The sequence below is a fragment of the Camelus ferus genome, chromosome 6 (assembly GCF_009834535.1).
Source record: "Camelus ferus isolate YT-003-E chromosome 6, BCGSAC_Cfer_1.0, whole genome shotgun sequence".
Lineage (NCBI taxonomy): Eukaryota > Metazoa > Chordata > Mammalia > Artiodactyla > Camelidae > Camelus > Camelus ferus.
In genome coordinates, this window is record NC_045701.1 from 14318959 (window position 1) to 14335254 (window position 16296).

The following is a 16296-nucleotide window of genomic DNA, read 5'->3' on the forward strand; positions in this document are numbered from 1 at the left end:
TTCTTTCACAAGTACAAGTAATTTATACTGGTTAACATTTATTTATTCAGCACATGCTAAATCCCAGGCAAACACTCAAACGTGTATCCCATTTGACCCTCATAACAGTGTTGTGACCCAGTTACTACTATTGTCTTGTTCTTAAATTGAGTACTAAACTAATAACATTATATTAAAGTTTCAGGTGTACAACCTAATAATTGGATATTTGTGTATGTTGTGAATTGATCACCATAATAAGTCTAGTTAACTTCTGCCACCAAAGGTAGTTGCAGGATTTTTTTTCTTATGATAGGAACTTTTAAGATCTGCTCTCTTAGCAACTTTGAAATATGCAGTTCAATATCATCAACTTTAGTCAACACACTGTACATTACATCCCCAGGACTTGTAACTGGAATTTGTGCCTTTTGACTCCCTTCATCCTTTTCCCCCACCCTGAGTACCACACCTCTGGCAAACCACTAATCTCTTCTCTGTATCTATGAGCTTGTTTTTTTGTTTTTGTTTTTTTAAATCTCACATGTAAGTGAGATCATACAGCATTTGTCTTTCTCTGTGCTGCTTAATTCACTTAGCAAAATGAATTTTTGTCTTGTTCTTATTGAGGAAACGGAGTCTTTGAGAGGTTGATTGGCTTTCCCAAAGACATTCAGTCAGTACATAGACAGTTCTGGAACCAAGGTGATCAGACTTCTGAGGCATCTGTCTCAGCCACAAGATTGCCTCCAGAAGTTTCTCCATAGCCAGCAGCAAAATGTCATGCTGAAAAGCAGACTGAGCCTGAAGGTGGAAGACTTGGATTGGACTCCTGAGTCTGCCGGCTCTGATCTCAGCTCTGCCACTTTTTAGTTGGATGACTTTTGGAAAGTTATAATACCTCCCTTCTGTTACCTCAGTAGGAAAAACACAACCTATTGGCAATAGCATTTACACCATGAGGTTATTTTGAGAAGTGATATAATACATATAAAGTAGTTCTTCTAACGCTTGGCATATAACAAGTACTAAATAAATGTTACCGAAAACTATTGTCAGTGTTCTTACCACTCATCAGCTCCGGGCAAGTGACTTCATATCTCTGAATACTGTGTTTCCCATCTGTGAAATGAGGATCTAATCCTCCCCAGATTAGCTTTGATAGAGCTTTGGGAATCACTGTACAATGTAAGGGTTTGCCCTGTTAGAATGATAAATTATAAGAACACCCAATTTCCCCCTTTTCTGACCTTCCTATGAAAGTCCTTTCTCTCTCTCTCTTTTTTTTTTTTTTTTTTTTGTTTTTACAGTGACTGCATTTGTTCTAGTGAACTATTACACCCTTCCTACCTACTTATTATTTGTTTCAGGACTGTAGTACAGAGACTTTTTATTTTTTGTTAGTGCCAGTTTCCCACAGAAAAGATTGTGGCAATAAATAAACTAAATAAAAACAAAAACCATTGAGGATATTTTCAACAGGGGAGAGTTATTTTGTATCAGTTCCCCAGAGATTAAAAAGTCTAAGACAAGTTCATCAGCGTACAGTTCTGTCCAGTAGTCAGACAGGCAGGGAGCTGGGAGGAAGGGAGGGCTCTGGGTTCTGAGGTGAGGGGCTGCTCTGACCTCAGCTGCTCTCATTCGACCTGCGGTTCACCTGGGCTTGGGCATCAGTGTAGACTGTTACTTATCAACACCTCCCTTTGAAATGTCCACCAGGCAACAAGTGCTGTTTGCAGGACCAGGAAACCACCTCTTGCTTTTATTTTCAAATCTTACTTTGGAATTAACTGTTACTCCAGTGAAAGACTGCCTTAGGCTTTAAAAACTTATTTTGGAAGAGTAGTGGTCTCTTTAATCATCTTGCATCCAAGCCTTTTTAATGTTTAAAAGTGATCAGATAAATCTGCTTATGTTTTGAGAGAATAAGTGCTTCATTTCAACATATTTAAACTTATATTTACCTTTAAATAAAAAAAAATTAATTATTTGTTTCCTCTGGAAAAAATGTACAGAAGGAACTAAAGGTATCCATCAGAAAAAAAATCCAAGAATGAATAGAAAACTTTCTTTGAAAGTCACTCACAAATCTTATTCCTTTGCTTTCAGAGGAACGAGCCAGAATCTATTCGTCAGACAGTGATGAGGGATCAGAAGAAGATAAGGCTCAGAGATTACTCAAAGCAAAAAAACTCACCAGTGATGAGGTAAGACCAAATTTATTCAGTTCTAGAGGTTTGCCTTGTACCTGTAAGTCAAATCCTGGAATGAAGAGGAGCTCACAGCCCAAGAGTACAGACTTAAGTCTACACACTTCACTGAAACTCAGTGAGATAAATGCAGTAACAGGACTGGGAGTGGCCCAGAGAAGGGTCTGACATCTGTGCCCAGAGAAGGTGCCCTCTTGCTGGGAGTTGAAGATTGTTAGGGTGGGCCTGCCAGGTAGATGCAAAGGCCTGTGGGAAAAGACACGTGGCCCTGAGATAGCAGGGCTCCACTAGAGAACGAGAAATCATTAGAGTGGGTAGATCAGACAGTATATCTCTTCTTTTTCTCTTTTTGTTTATTTTCAGTGTATTTTTAAAATTAGAGACATAATTGTTATGATAGAAAAAACCTGTTTTCTTTTTAATTAGATGAACTGATATTTGAAATAGCATTGAGTGATTCGGTAAAATGCATTTCCATCTATTATTGAAATAATAAAAATTCCAGAGGAATTTTAACTTGTATTTTTAACCATATCCTTTTCGAATTATAACAGTACAGGTGCTGTGAAATTTTAAGTATTTTTTTTGAGATATAATTGACATTATATGTTAATTAGATAACATGTAAATTATATATAATACATATTTTATGTTGTATAAATTATAGAACATATAGATTACATAAATATATAGCATTGTATATGTTACTTATATAGCATTGTAGTAGTTCTGGTGTACAATGTAATGATTTGATCGGTATGTGTACATATTGCAAAATGATCAGCACAATGAGTCACAATAGTTACACATTTTTTTTTTCTTGTGATGAGAACTTGTAAGATCTATGCTCTTAGTGACTTTAACTTTACAGTACAGTGTTATGAACTATAGTCTGTGTGCTGTACGTTATATCCCCAGGACTTACTTATTTAAGTCTTTTTAGATTGTTGTTATCTTTGGTGTTCTTGAATTTTACTGTGGTATCTATTTTGTATCTCTATTTTTCTATTTGGGATTCATTAGACTTCCTGAATCTGTAGATTGGTATCTTTCACTGGTTCTGAAAATTTCTCAGCCAACTATTCTTCAGATACTACTTCTGTACCATTCTGTCTTTCCTTTCTTCATGAAACTCTGATTAGATGCATGTTATTCTTTTTCACTTTATCCTCCATGACTCTCAGTCTTTATTTCATATTTTTCAGGTTTTTGTCTCTATATTCTGGGTGTTCTAGCTCATTTCTTCTTTCTTCAGCTGTGTCTAATATGTTGTTAATCTTTCTTTCATTACATTTTTAATTTAATTATTTTAATTTTTATTTCTAGAGGTTTAATTTCTTTTATAAATTGGTCATTTTTAAAACTCCTCCTCCTATCTAATATTTTTCAATTTCTGCTTTTTTATGCCTTTAAATATCTTAAGCCTACATGTATGGGTCTTTTATATCTGATAATTCTAACGTCTGAAGTCTTTACATGTGTGATTTTACTGCCTGTTACTTCTGTTCACTCTATTTCGTGATGACTTATTTCTCCATGTGTTCTGTGATTAAACTATTGATTTGCTTAGCTCAGATCAGTGGGAATTTATGTAGCCTAGATTGATGGATTCCCCCAAAGATGACATGTATCTGCTTCTGCCAGGCATCTGCTGCCCGACCACTTTATAGTCTTAGGAATAAAGTCTTTTTAGTTTTATTGGAAGTATGAGTTCTGACTTGTGGTTATGAATTCTCCCAGAATTTTAAATTTTAATTCCCTGTTAATTAGTTCTAATGTTTGAGATTACAAATTAGCCTTGCAGTCATTTAGAACAGGGATTGGCAAATTACATTCCACTGACCTAATCTGGCCTGCCACCTGTTTTTTCAAATAAAGGTTTTTTGGAAACCACTCGTGCTTATTCATTTATGTATTGTCTGTGGATGTTTTTCTTCTACAGTGACAGAATTGATTAGCTTCAACAGAAACCATCTGTCTTGTAAAGCCTAAGACATTTACTATCAGGCCCTTTATCAAAAAGTTGTGCTGACCCCTGCCTCAGAGAAATGGGCCTCGGCTTACTTCTAGGTCACCTTAACACTAAAGATACAGTCCTTTGGGGTCTGCTTTATCTGTTCCACTTGGCCTTTGTCTCCTGTCCTCAGCACTCTGCGCGGCATAAAATCCAAAGCTCACGTTCGCACAGTTAGGGAAATGCCTTCAAGAGAAAGCCTGCTTCAGTGCTTTGCTTCTCTCTGTGAGTTCTTGCTTTCACTGAATTTTCTGCCTCTGATTATACCTTATTTTCTTGCCATCACAGTGGTTTGTTTATATTTTTTCATTGTTATTTTCAGTGGGATGGTTAGTCAAAGGATTGTTCTGTTGTGTTGCAGGAACATTGTTGGGTTCCTTTTATTCATGATTTTAATGTGTTTTGATCATTTTGGCCTTCTGTGAACTGTGAGCTTCTTTGAGCTCTTTTCTCCTATGAAACAGAATTTTGTTCTTGCATTATTGTTTGTTAATCACAACCTTTAATATTTTCCAGTCATTCTTGGAAGTGGCATGCTATGGAAGATAACTGGACAAAAATTGTTAAATTATTCTGCAACATATTTGTTTTAAATTAGATAGAAAACATCTTAATGATGCATTTACAGTGTGTTGAACCATTGGCAAACAGGAATCTTCATCTAAGCAGACGCTGTTTTATTTCTTGGCAAGCAGAAACTGAATGAAAATTGAAAAGTGCCAAGGGACTTCTGTTTATTCCTAGTATTCTGAGAGATGATCTTTAAAATGTGATTCATCAAATAGCCTTCTTCTAGGCTGGGCAATTGCAGACTTGTAACTGCCTGACTTAAAAATGTCTCTTGCAAATGCCTCCTATCTGTCTGTTCCAGGAGCTCCCCTCTACCCTCCTCACTGAAGTACTCGCTATTACATCTTCCTGTAACCCCTCCCTTCCCCTTTCCTGACAATGAAGATTTTAATTTTACTTCTGCCTACACCTCCCAACCTCTGCCTCTTTCTCCCCTTATCACCCCAGTTCAAGTTACCCTGGCTTGGGTTACAAGGGGAGAGAAGAGAAATGGGGTCATATCCCGAGGTCCCTCTCCTTAATTGCACACTAAACCCCACCCACGCGCTGTGAGCCTAGGCATTCCTCTGAGGTACAGCGAGACCTGACCTCAGACCCCAAGCCGCCATGCTACTGGGACATTCCCTGATGTGGTAGAAAGGGCGTGGGTGTGGATTAGAATGAGCTGGATTGCCGAATCTTGGAGCTACCCCTTACAGCTTATATGGCCTTGAGCGAGTCATCTCACATGTCCACGTTCCTCATGTGTTCTGTAGGGTTTATGCTCGCTGCCCTGTAAGGTCGCGGTATGATAGTGAGTAACAGATATGAAAGTGGGTATCACGGTGCTTGCAGTGAGTCAGGGTCTAAGTTACAAAGGAGGAGGAACATGGAGCTTCTTATCTTCCCTTATTTTTGTAAGCAGTGAAAACTTTAGAAAACCTAAATTACTCCAAAAATAAAAGGATGGGTAGGAGGAGAAACACTGGAAGGGGGTAAGGAACGTGAAAAGGAACATGCAGACAGCGGGAAGGAAGGGCGTCACGCACAAGCTTTCTTGTGCGAAAGAGGCGACCTGCCAAGGACTGGCCAGGATGTGGTGTCGGTGGTCTGGTTTCTCTGCGTCTCTCTTCCCTCCTCCTTCCCTCTGCCTCATGGAACCCCCACTCCCCCCTTGGCAGCCCTGCCTCGCCTGTTAGAGCCCCCTCTGTTCATGGAGCCGTCAGCGACTTGGGACCAGGGTGGTCCCAGCTGCCCCTCTGGTGTGGGGCTTTCCCGTGATTGGGATTCTGAATGTGTTTCCCTGGAAGCCTTGACACTCTTGGTGTTGGTCTCTTACACTTTGACACCCTTCTTTATGTATATTCTTAGGTATATTTTGGTTTAAACTCTGGGAGCTGGTTTATAATGTGAGTTTACAGAAGATGGCTCCTTCATAACTGGGCTGCCTGTTCCTATGTCTATAGGGACCTGTATTCGTGGCTATATTAGCAAGCTTTATGTTCATCTGAGTGCTTTTGTCATTTGTTGCATTTACATGGCACAGGGACTTATTCCCGCTAAATTCAGGAAGGCAGAATCCCACATCCCTAATTTCACAAAATGAAGTCTCCTGAAGGTTGCCGCTCACTTTCGAAGTCCTGGGAGCGGCAGGCCTGCATGCTTACTGTTCCTGCCTGTAGCTGCCGGGGAACTCAGTCCTGGGAGGATTTTCAAAGCAGAATTCCGGGGTGTCTTACCCCAGATAGTGGATTAGAACTGGTGCTGATTAGACTCTGGGAGAGGTTTGACCTTGCTCCTGACCTCCCAGCCGCTGGGCCCTGCCTGGGGTCCTTTAGGATGGGCTCGACCACCTTTAAGAAACACTATGCTGGTTATTCTGTTATTCACTCAATTTAAACTCGTTAAAGAATGTTAGAGCTGAAGAGACCATACACACTGAAGTTTACCGGGGTGGGGGGGAAGGTTGCCACAAACAGGCTTGCATGTGAAGCGTGTAAGGTGAGAGTCTTCAGCTGAAAATAAATGAAAAGACAAGTGGTGGGGGAGGGAGCATGCTCTTTGCCTTTGCTGATGTGGGGTTGGGAGAGAAGCATCTGCATTTGCCACAGGCCGAGGAGTAGAAGGGAGGCTTGTCACGGCCTGGGGCGGGAAGCATCCTCCAGTCCTGCTGTTGGGGTAACTTTACCGCTGCCAGCTGGGGAGCAATTGCGGCTGTGGATTCGTACCTTTCCCCTTTGAATTCTCCTGTGGCTTCAGGTCTGTGGGGATACACTTGGGATAGTAAGGCAGGAAACAAGTGTGAGATGGTATCTCGCTCCTCGGGGGCCAGCCATGGGCACCACCGGGAAGTGGGCGTGCCGGCTCGTGTGCCGCGCCGGGAAGCCCTCTCTGCACAGGTAGTCAGAGGCCTGGCCTTGTCTGGCTTTAGCCTCCAAACTGTTTGCCCTGTTTAATTTCTGGTGAGGAGTCTAGTTAAGACAGTTCTAGAATGTCATATTCAGTATCATTTCATTTTAATTAATAGTTGATATTATTTAGATGTCAGTATGTTTGAGTTCTGTAAAAATTGTTTTTAAATAACTTACTGAATTCTTTGTTTCTGTTAGAACACTGTACAACATGATTTTTTAAACAGTGAGAACTTGTATATGAAGGCCTTTAATTTTTTCAAGTATTTTTTTAAAAATGTGAATTTTTAGTACCTCCAAAAGAAGACATTGTTATTTAAAAAAAATGGACAGTCTTTAAAATACTGAATTTTAGATACTGAAGAGGTGAACTGCTTAAAACGTCTCAGTGATTACTTGAGCATGGTAAAACTTCTCAGCAGGACACGTGGCTGTGTAGGCTGGCTTCGTGGGCAGAGCCTGGCCCCTGGCAGGGCAGAGCCTGTGTGCAGCTTCCCGCGTGCCTGCCGCCATGTACAGCGGCTTCCCTCTGCGGGACTGGGCCACAGCTCCTTAGTTCTCCCTCATGGCCCTGAAGTCGGGTTTTAGAGTTAGTTTGTAATTACTCTGTGTAGTCATATTTGAACACCTCAGTACTTGCAGATTTGGAAACTGGCCATGTCCTTAACCACTGGTTTCATTCATCTGGTAAATGTTCTAGTTAAACCAGTTATTTTATTTTGGGTTTTCAGAGGGTCATTCAGCTCAGAGCTACTTTTGATAAACCCTTCTAGAAATATTCTCTATGAACTTCTAGATTTTGAAAATTTTTATCTGTTTAGGAAGGTGAACCTTCTGGAAAGAGAAAAGCAGAAGATGATGATAAAGCAAATAAAAAGCATAAGAAGTATGTGATCAGCGATGAAGAGGAAGAAGATGATGACTGAAGTGCAAAATGTGAAAACTATATATTTTATTGTACAGTTTGTTTTATAAATATGATGTAAACATGAGTTATTTTGATTGAAATACATTGATTTGCTCTTGTGTAATTTTAATTGTAATAAAAAAAATTTAAAAAGCAAGTCTCTGTTTAAGAAATTGACTCCTCCCAAAGCAGGTTGACTTTGTTAATGCTTTACACTGAGTTGCAGGTTTCAGTGAATTCTTCCAGGCCCCACAAAGAAGCTTCCTGGCCAGGACCAGGTCAGGTGAGTGAGGCATCCTTGGGTGCAGAGTTTTGAAAAAGGGCACAAAGAAAGCCTCCATAATTGTATTCGTTTGCAAGGGCTGCTGTAACAAAGTACCACAAACTGCGTGGCTTAAAACCATAGAAATGTACTCTATACAGTTTGGAGCCTGGATCAGGTGTCACCTTCTTTGCGTGTCTTAGCTTCTGTGGCTCCCAGTGATCCTTGGTTTATGGCAGCATAATCTAATCTGTGCCTCCGTCTTAACGTGGATCGTTTCCCTGTGTGTCTACTCTGTGTCTCAGTGTGTCTCCAGATCTCCCTCTTTTTATAAGGACACCAATAAATGGGTTTAGGGCCAGCCTAAATCAGTGTGACCTCATCTTAACTAATTACATCTGCAAAGGTTGGGTTCCAAAGGTGAGCACCCCAAGAGAGCAGACCGGGTGGGAGCTGTACTGCCCATTTTTGGTATTACCTTTTATGACTAGTATTGGAAATCACATCAGAATCTAACACATTCTGTTCTTTAGAAGTGAGTCACTAATGTGAGCCCATATTCAAAGGGAGGGAAATTCTGACTCCTGATGGTAGCAATGGCAAAGAATTAGTAGGTATGTTTTAAATCCATATTTAAAATAGATATTTTTCTTTTCTATGGTGGTGGTCTACACACACTAATTAATCTTTCCCTTATGAACGGACTCGATCTAGTGCTGTTAATACAATCTAGCAGTTGTGGCCGTGGGAGGCTTTCCCTGAAGCCTGGTTATAGAGAAAGAAAAGTGACATGGAAAGAGACGGTCCTAAGTCACCACTGTGTCACATTCCTAAGAAGCCTTCAGTCCCTTGCTATTTTTCGGCTTACTAAGTTGAAACTCCTATGCCTGGCTTTCATTTGTTTGTTTTATGAGGGGGAGGTAATTAGGTTTATTTATTTCTATTTGGAGGAGGTACTGGGGATTGAACCCAGGACCTTGTGCATGCTAAGCATGTGCTCTACCACTTGAGCTATGCCCTCTCCCTATGTCTGGCTTTTAAGAGCCGTCATTCTGACTCTGTCCCTTCTAAGGCAACATTGTTTTGTTTTGTTCTGTTTTATTGTATTTCATTTCATTTTTTAATTTATTTTCTTCCTTCCTTTCTTCCTTTCACTTGTGTGTCAGTGACTAAGCTCTTGCCTCTCATCTCCAAACCTGCCCTCCATACCAGGCTGCCAGGCTGAGCGATGCAGGGCAAGACTCTGCAACCTTATTTCAGCTTTGCCAGGTGCCCCCTGTTAGGGGCGCTAGAGAAGGAAGACTGGAAACCTGGATAACAGCAGAGATTGCTCCTTCCTGTTTGTTTGTGGAACTTTCTAGGGGCTTCCTGTTTACTTGCAGTTTTTCTTAGGGGGCCCACCAACACTTCACCCCAGCAGAGGCAGTTTCTTCCTGCAGCAGCTCAGTCCAGTGTGCAGCTTTACCAAGACTTGAAGAGCCTGAGAGACATCAGAACTAACTGGACACTTCTCCTCAGGTATGAGTTCCAGGTCCAAGGGCCCTGTGTATAAATTGTTGTTTTGAATTTTTCGGGGGGGGGAGGTGATTAGGTTTGCTTATATAATGGAGGTCCTGGGGATTGAACCCAGGACCTCATGCATGCTAAATACCCACCCTAGCCCTGAGTTGTACCCTCCCCCCACCCCCAAAAGTTTTTTAAGTGTAGTAATAATTCTACCTCTTCCCTTTGTTCCCTCATCTGTAGGGGTGGAAGCTGCTCTCTGAATTTGCTCCTTCTGTGCTTTCTATACTTTTTGTTACCTAATGAACAACGTTAAAGCTAATTACAATTTTAAAAAATATTAAATTCTATCTGTATAGATAACTGGTATGTTTTCTGTTGCCCAGCTAGGGCCTGTCTGGATAGTCCAGGAAACAAATCCCTGAAGGTGAGACGTGTAGATCGATTTGGGTTTGAGTGCAGGTCTGAGCTCCTCACCAGCGGGAAGCAGGATGCTGGTGACCCAGGGTGCGCCCTGGCCCCGTGACAGGTCTCGCTGTCCCTATGGTTGCGGGCTCAAGTGGCTGCTGCGCTTGTTAGGCAGTCCTGACGACGGTCAGGGCCGCGCTGTGGGATGGATGCTTCCCGGCGCCCTGGAGCACTTACAGAGAGTTTACAAGCCTCGATCTTTAAACTATCAGCTTAAGTCATGGTCAGAGAACCAGGGAGGATTCATGACAGCGCTAGAGAAATCTCTTATTCTGTAGTCAGAGGACTGAGGTAGCTGAAAATCGAACATATTTTTGTGTGCTTGCAGAACTGCAGCATCAGTTGACTTCACAGCCTCTTCAAGTCTCTCACGTGAAAGGGCATTGATTGAGAAAGAAACTAGGGGTGGGGGTATCTGGACTCAGAGGAAGCTGAGAAACAAATTTCCTAGTTCCTCTGAGCCTCCCTTGCCTGTGGGAAACAGTTTGCCTCTCTGAGGAAACTTTTTTTTTAATTGATGTAGTGTTGATTTACAATATTATATTAGTTTTAAGAGTACAGCATAGTGACTCAAATATTTTTATAGATTATACTTCATGTAAAGTTACAAAATATTGGCTATCTTCCCTGTGCTGTTCAGGACATCATTGTAGCTTATTTATTTTATACACAGTAGTTTGTACCTCTTAATCCCCTACTCCTATTTTACCCCCCTGCCCTTCTCCCCACTGGTAACCACTAGTTTGTTCTCTATATCTGGGAGTCTGTTTGTTTGGTTATCTTCACTGATTTATTTTTTAGATTCCACATATAAGTGATACTGTACAGTATTTGTCTTTCTCTGGCTTATTTTACTCATACCCTTTAGGTCCATTCATGTTGTTGCAAATAGCAGAATTTCATTTTTATAGCTGAGTAATATTTCATTGTACATATATACCACATCTTTTTTTATCCATTTATCTGTTGATGGACACTTAGGTTGTTTCCATATCTCAGCAATTATAAACAATGCTGCTATGAACATTACGGTACATGTATATTTTTGAATTAGTGTTTTTGGTCTTTTTTTTTTTTTTTTTCCTCCAGATATATACCTAGGAGTGGAATTGCTGGATTATATGGTAGGAATTTTTTAGGTTTTTTTTCAGGAAACTTCATACTGTTTTTCATTGTGGCTGCATCAATTTACATTCCCACCAACAGTGTACAAGGGTTCCCTTTTCTTCACATCCTCACTAACACCTGCTATTTGTAGACTTTTTGATGATAGCTATTCTAACAGGCGTGAGGTGATATCTCACTGTGGTTTTGATTTGCGTTTCTCTGATGATTAGTAATGTTGAGCATCTTTTCATATGCCTGTTAGCCCTCTGCATGTTCTTTGGGAAAAAAGCCTATCCAGGTGTTCTGCCCACGTTTTAGTCAATTTGTGGGAATCCGAAGACTTAGGGAGATAGGTGTGTCAGAGCAGATATATCTTGTGTGACCTACATACCACCCCTCAGTTTCTCCAACTCCATACCCTGAGAGAGCCAGCTTAAAACAACATTAATATATATCATGGTTTCTGAGGGTCAGGAATGGTTTTAGCAGGGTGGTTCTGGCTCAGGGTCTCTCACAAGACTGCAATCAAGATGTTGGCTGAGGCTGTGTTATGTAAAGGCTGGTCTGGGGCTGAAGGGTCTGTTTCCAAGATGGCTCACTCCCATGGCTCTTGGCAGGGGGCCTCAGTTTCTCACCACAGGAACCTCTCCAGAGCAGTTTGAGTATCTTCCCATCATGGCAGCTGGCTTCCTCTAGAGTAAGTGACCCCAGGGAAAAAGTGAGGCAGAAAAGCCACAATGTCATGCCCAGCCTTGGAAGCGAGGCTGTATTCTATTGCCCACATAGACCAACCACGACACAGTGTTGGAGGGGACTGCACACGGGCAAGAATACCAGAGGCAGGAGTCACCGTCCCCTTCTTGAAAGCTGGCTGTCACAGCAACTTTGCCTTCCACCAACCAACTTTGCCACCCTCCTTCTCCACAGATGCTCTTGTCAGGCTTCTGTCGGCCAGGGGAGCCAAGCCAGTTTGCGGTTGGTTTATAAGTCTTGGGAATATGTTGAGGTGATGGGCTGAGAACTGTGTGAAGGGTTTCAGTCAGAGAAATTAATACTGGGCATTTTTTCCCAACATTGAAGATTATAGTGGGACCATGGACCTGTTTGGAGACATAGATGACATTTCTTCTGAGAGTGATGGGGGCAATCAACCACCCATTCCAGGACAGCCTGTTGTAAGTACAGTCACTAATCTCAACTGGTCCCATTGTTCAAAGCTAAGAAAAGGTTTCAGAGGCTGATGGATCCAACTCTTGAACAGAGAGGACATGGGATAATGAGTAGCAGTCTGAAATATCTGATGAACGGGTGACTTAACTATGTTGGGAATTTCTGGATATTAAAGGGAATGGAAGGAACTGCTCAGAATGAGTCTCATACCAAACTTCAGGGACTAGACTGTGAGAACTCATTTGAAAACCTTTAAGTTTTTCTTATTCAAACCTGTGCCAAGGAGTGTGTGTTTCTGGACATTCTTCTGTGATGTAAATAGTTACCTCGTATTGAGGGGTTGCATAATTTCACACTTCTGTTGTTAAACATCTTATGCAAGCTAGATGTGTCGACGTTTTTTTCTGGTAATGCAGGCTACCAGATCTTGTTTTGCATGGTGGTTTAGGGGGAGGAGGGGAGGAAAGGATGAAATTTTAAGGAGAGGCCTGGAGGGGTTGGTTGCTGACTGCTCTGTCTCTGAAGTGGTGTCTAAACTGACTTCTGTCAAACCTGCATCTGCACAGTGCAGAAGGGGAGCCAGAGCATTTCTCACGTCAGCTCAAGCTCTCACGTTCTGATTCCTCTGATTCCTCTCTTAGGATGGACGTGGAGTGCCGCAGGACCAGCAGGAGGAAGAGCCGATTTCTGAAACCAAAATAGAAGTAGAAATTCCCCGTATCTACTCTGATTTAGGAAATGAATTGTACTTTGTTAAACTGCCCAGATTTCTCAGCATAGAACCCAAGTAAGAGGACTGATAAAAGAGTTTTTCCCCCCAAGATATTGAGTAAAAAATATGTGGAACGTAAATGTTTTCTTATAATGAGTTGGCTAATCGGCAAGATGGGAGATTTCTCATGTGGCTTTAAAAAAAATAAATTTAGGATGTGCTGTAGTAGAAAAATGATGAATTACTGTGGGAAAAGTTTTAATGCTGATAATTCTGCTAGCATTTTGGCACTTCCTTATAAACGAACAGACATAGCTGATAAAGGTATTTTTCACTAGCACAGAGCTGGAAAAATTGGAAAATGAGCGTAGAAAGTTTGCTAGAGAAATCACTAGTGTTAAATGCAAAAGCCATTGTGAATCTAGAAAAGACAATGATTTTGGACAATAAAATAGTATTGGTTGGTATTATTCATGAAGATGCATGAGTATAAGCTCTTATGCAATTAAACATGACACTTTTCTTTAAAAATATGAAAAAATAGAAGATACATTTCACCGAACAAAAAAAATTTAAAAACTTTGAATTAGTCGTCACATTTGGTAATATGTTTTGAAATCAAATTTCAAGAAGCGATAATAATTTGCATACTTTGAAGTTTTACATGAACTTTGTCTACTGTGATTTTTTAATGTATGCTAAAGATGTAAATATTATTATTTTATAGTATTATATTCAATACTACAAATGGCTAATACTACATTAAAAACAATTTTTAGGCCTTTTGATCCTCAGTATTATGAAGATGAATTTGAAGATGAGAAAATGCTTGACGAGGAAGATAGAACCAGGATAAAATTAAAGGTACCAACACTTGATTCCTGGTTGTTGTTCTTGTTGTTGTTGTTGTAACGTTTTTCTTTTTATAAAGTAAAACACAAGGATAACAATTTGAGACTTGAGCTTATAAAATGGTCTTTTATGTTTACTCTTGAATCAACAAGTAACTGTTTAGAACAAGGAATTAAGTGTCTTTTCAGAATATTTCTAGGGGAGAAGGTACATATCCTTTTTTAAAAATCCCTGTAGAATTGTCACTTTTCTAACCTTTCTTTTGCAGTTGTAATTTTTGACACAAGAACAGATAAAAATTCTTGAAAATTGTCAGCTACTTCCTTCGGGATAAATAATAATGTAGCTAGATGTACAGAACTGCCTCCAATTTTACAGTGGAGAGGTCTGAGCAACTTCCCACAATAAGGGTATCTCAGGCTCTTTATGGAAATTCAGATTATGCACAGAAAGAGGCCTCGTCGCCATTAGGTGGTTCCTCTCCAGAAGGCCTGGCTGGCAAAGCCCTATCATTGCTCTCACAGGGACGTGTCGTCTTTAAGGGGGTTTTCTGTGAGCTTCTGCCGGGGCCCCTGTGGTAGCAGTGGCGGGCTCCATTTTAATGATTTGGAGTTACCTGCCACATGGGTAGGGTAAAGCACACACCTCAGGTTTTAATTTGTTGTTAATTACTTCAGTGTGTATTCTTTTAAACATTTCTAAAATTTAATGCCCAGAGCTTCCCTGTTTTACTAGGTGAATGGGCACTTTTTTAGTCCTTCTTTCATTGGGTTCATAGCCCTTCAAATGGGGCTGCAGTAGGCAGAGGGCCCTGCTGTAACTGCCTACCTACCTCGTGTGGTCCCCAAATTTCCACTTCCACTGCCATGAAATGAAGCTCACAGAAGATTTACACAGAACATCTGGTGAGTTTAACCAATATTCGAGGTATCTGTGGCAGGAGGGGCCCAATCAGCTCTTTTTTGGTGAGATTATTCTATCACTGCCTATGAATCCTTGGCACGTAAGTATAAATCACTTGAGGAAAAAAGAACACATAGTTACACTGGTCTCTTTGTCTTCTTTCTTTTTTTCTTTTCTTCTTTCACAGCTAATAAATCTCTGATCTTTTTTTAATAATTTATTTTTAGGGTTTTTTTTGAGGGGGGTAATTAGGTTTATTTATAATGTCCTGGGGATTGAACCCAGGACCTCCTGCATGCTAGGCATATACACTCTACCACTGAGCTATACCCTCCCCCCTACACTGGTTTTCTAATGCCTTTGTGTTTTGAATCAGGTGGAAAATACTTTGCGATGGAGGATACGCCGGGACAAAGAAGGAAATAAAATTAAAGAAAGCAATACTCGGATAGTCAAGTGGTCAGATGGGAGGTGAGCACAAAGTCCTGGAGAGCATGGAAGTTCCGGGGCTGGGTGGTGGTGGGGGCCTGGGAAGACTGAAGTTTTCTGTGTAGGACCGTAGGTCATCTTTCATGAAAGAATTAACAAAATCTAGGCCTCTGGCATCACCTGATAGGAATAAATAGGGTCGAGAGCACAGTGCTGTGCTGGAGGGAGACAGAAATAGACCCAAGATGTGATTAGACTCATGGTATCTACCTTACTGAAGTGAAAACCCAATGTTAGCTCTCCAATGTGACTTTTAGAAATTAGAAATTGATATGTTTGAAAAAAAAGATTTCTCTTTTACTAATAAAAGAGGTAGAGGCTGGGAAAATGATAAAACAATTCTATTTCTGGCTGAAAGGAGGATGGATTTTTACCACCTTTTATTTGGAAAGAAGGTAGCTTAGCTGTTGACGGTATCTTTTCTTCGCTTTCCTTAGGAGTTCAGTAGAGGATGGGACCCTGCAGTCCCACAGCAGTTTAAGAACAGCTAATGGGGTAGAATGGAAGCTGCAGGGTTCGCTCGATACCCACCCTGATAACTGGACGATTTCTCGTTTCCAGCCTGTCCCTGCACTTAGGCAATGAGGTGTTTGATGTCTACAAAGCCCCGCTGCTGGGCAATTACAACCACCTGTTCGTTCGCGAAGACACGGGTCTGCGGGGACAAGCCGTCTTCAAATCCAAACTCACCTTTAGGTAACTATTCGTACTGATGTATTGCTCCTTGCAGTTTAAGAGCAACAAGGCAGAGAGGCTGGGT

The 16296-nt window shown here is 40.9% G+C and overlaps 2 protein-coding genes across 7 annotated transcripts in view; both read left to right on the forward strand.

The window, feature by feature from the left end:
- LEO1 (LEO1 homolog, Paf1/RNA polymerase II complex component) overlaps window positions 1-8227 on the forward strand; it is a 33040-nt gene extending 24813 nt beyond the window's left edge. For 2 of the 3 annotated variants that reach the window (XM_006177849.2, XM_032481185.1), the window contains 2 exons: window positions 2089-2186; window positions 7985-8227. In XM_006177849.2, coding sequence (XP_006177911.1) covers window positions 2089-2186; window positions 7985-8089 — 203 coding nt within the window. In that variant the 3' untranslated portion in view covers window positions 8090-8227. The remainder of the gene's footprint in view (window positions 1-2088; window positions 2187-7984) is intronic. The other variant, XM_032481186.1, reaches the window with a different exon arrangement.
- Window positions 8228-8316: 89 nt separating this feature from the next.
- LOC106728807 (RNA polymerase-associated protein LEO1-like) overlaps window positions 8317-16296 on the forward strand; it is a 42544-nt gene continuing 34564 nt past the window's right edge. For 3 of the 4 annotated variants that reach the window (XM_014553424.2, XM_032481193.1, XM_032481191.1), the window contains exons 1-5: window positions 11603-12585; window positions 13222-13367; window positions 14072-14156; window positions 15424-15518; window positions 16098-16232. In XM_014553424.2, coding sequence (XP_014408910.2) covers window positions 12505-12585; window positions 13222-13367; window positions 14072-14156; window positions 15424-15518; window positions 16098-16232 — 542 coding nt within the window. In that variant the 5' untranslated portion in view covers window positions 11603-12504. Of the gene's footprint in view, window positions 9851-11602; window positions 12586-13221; window positions 13368-14071; window positions 14157-15423; window positions 15519-16097; window positions 16233-16296 lie in introns of those variants that run through there. The other variant, XM_032481192.1, reaches the window with a different exon arrangement.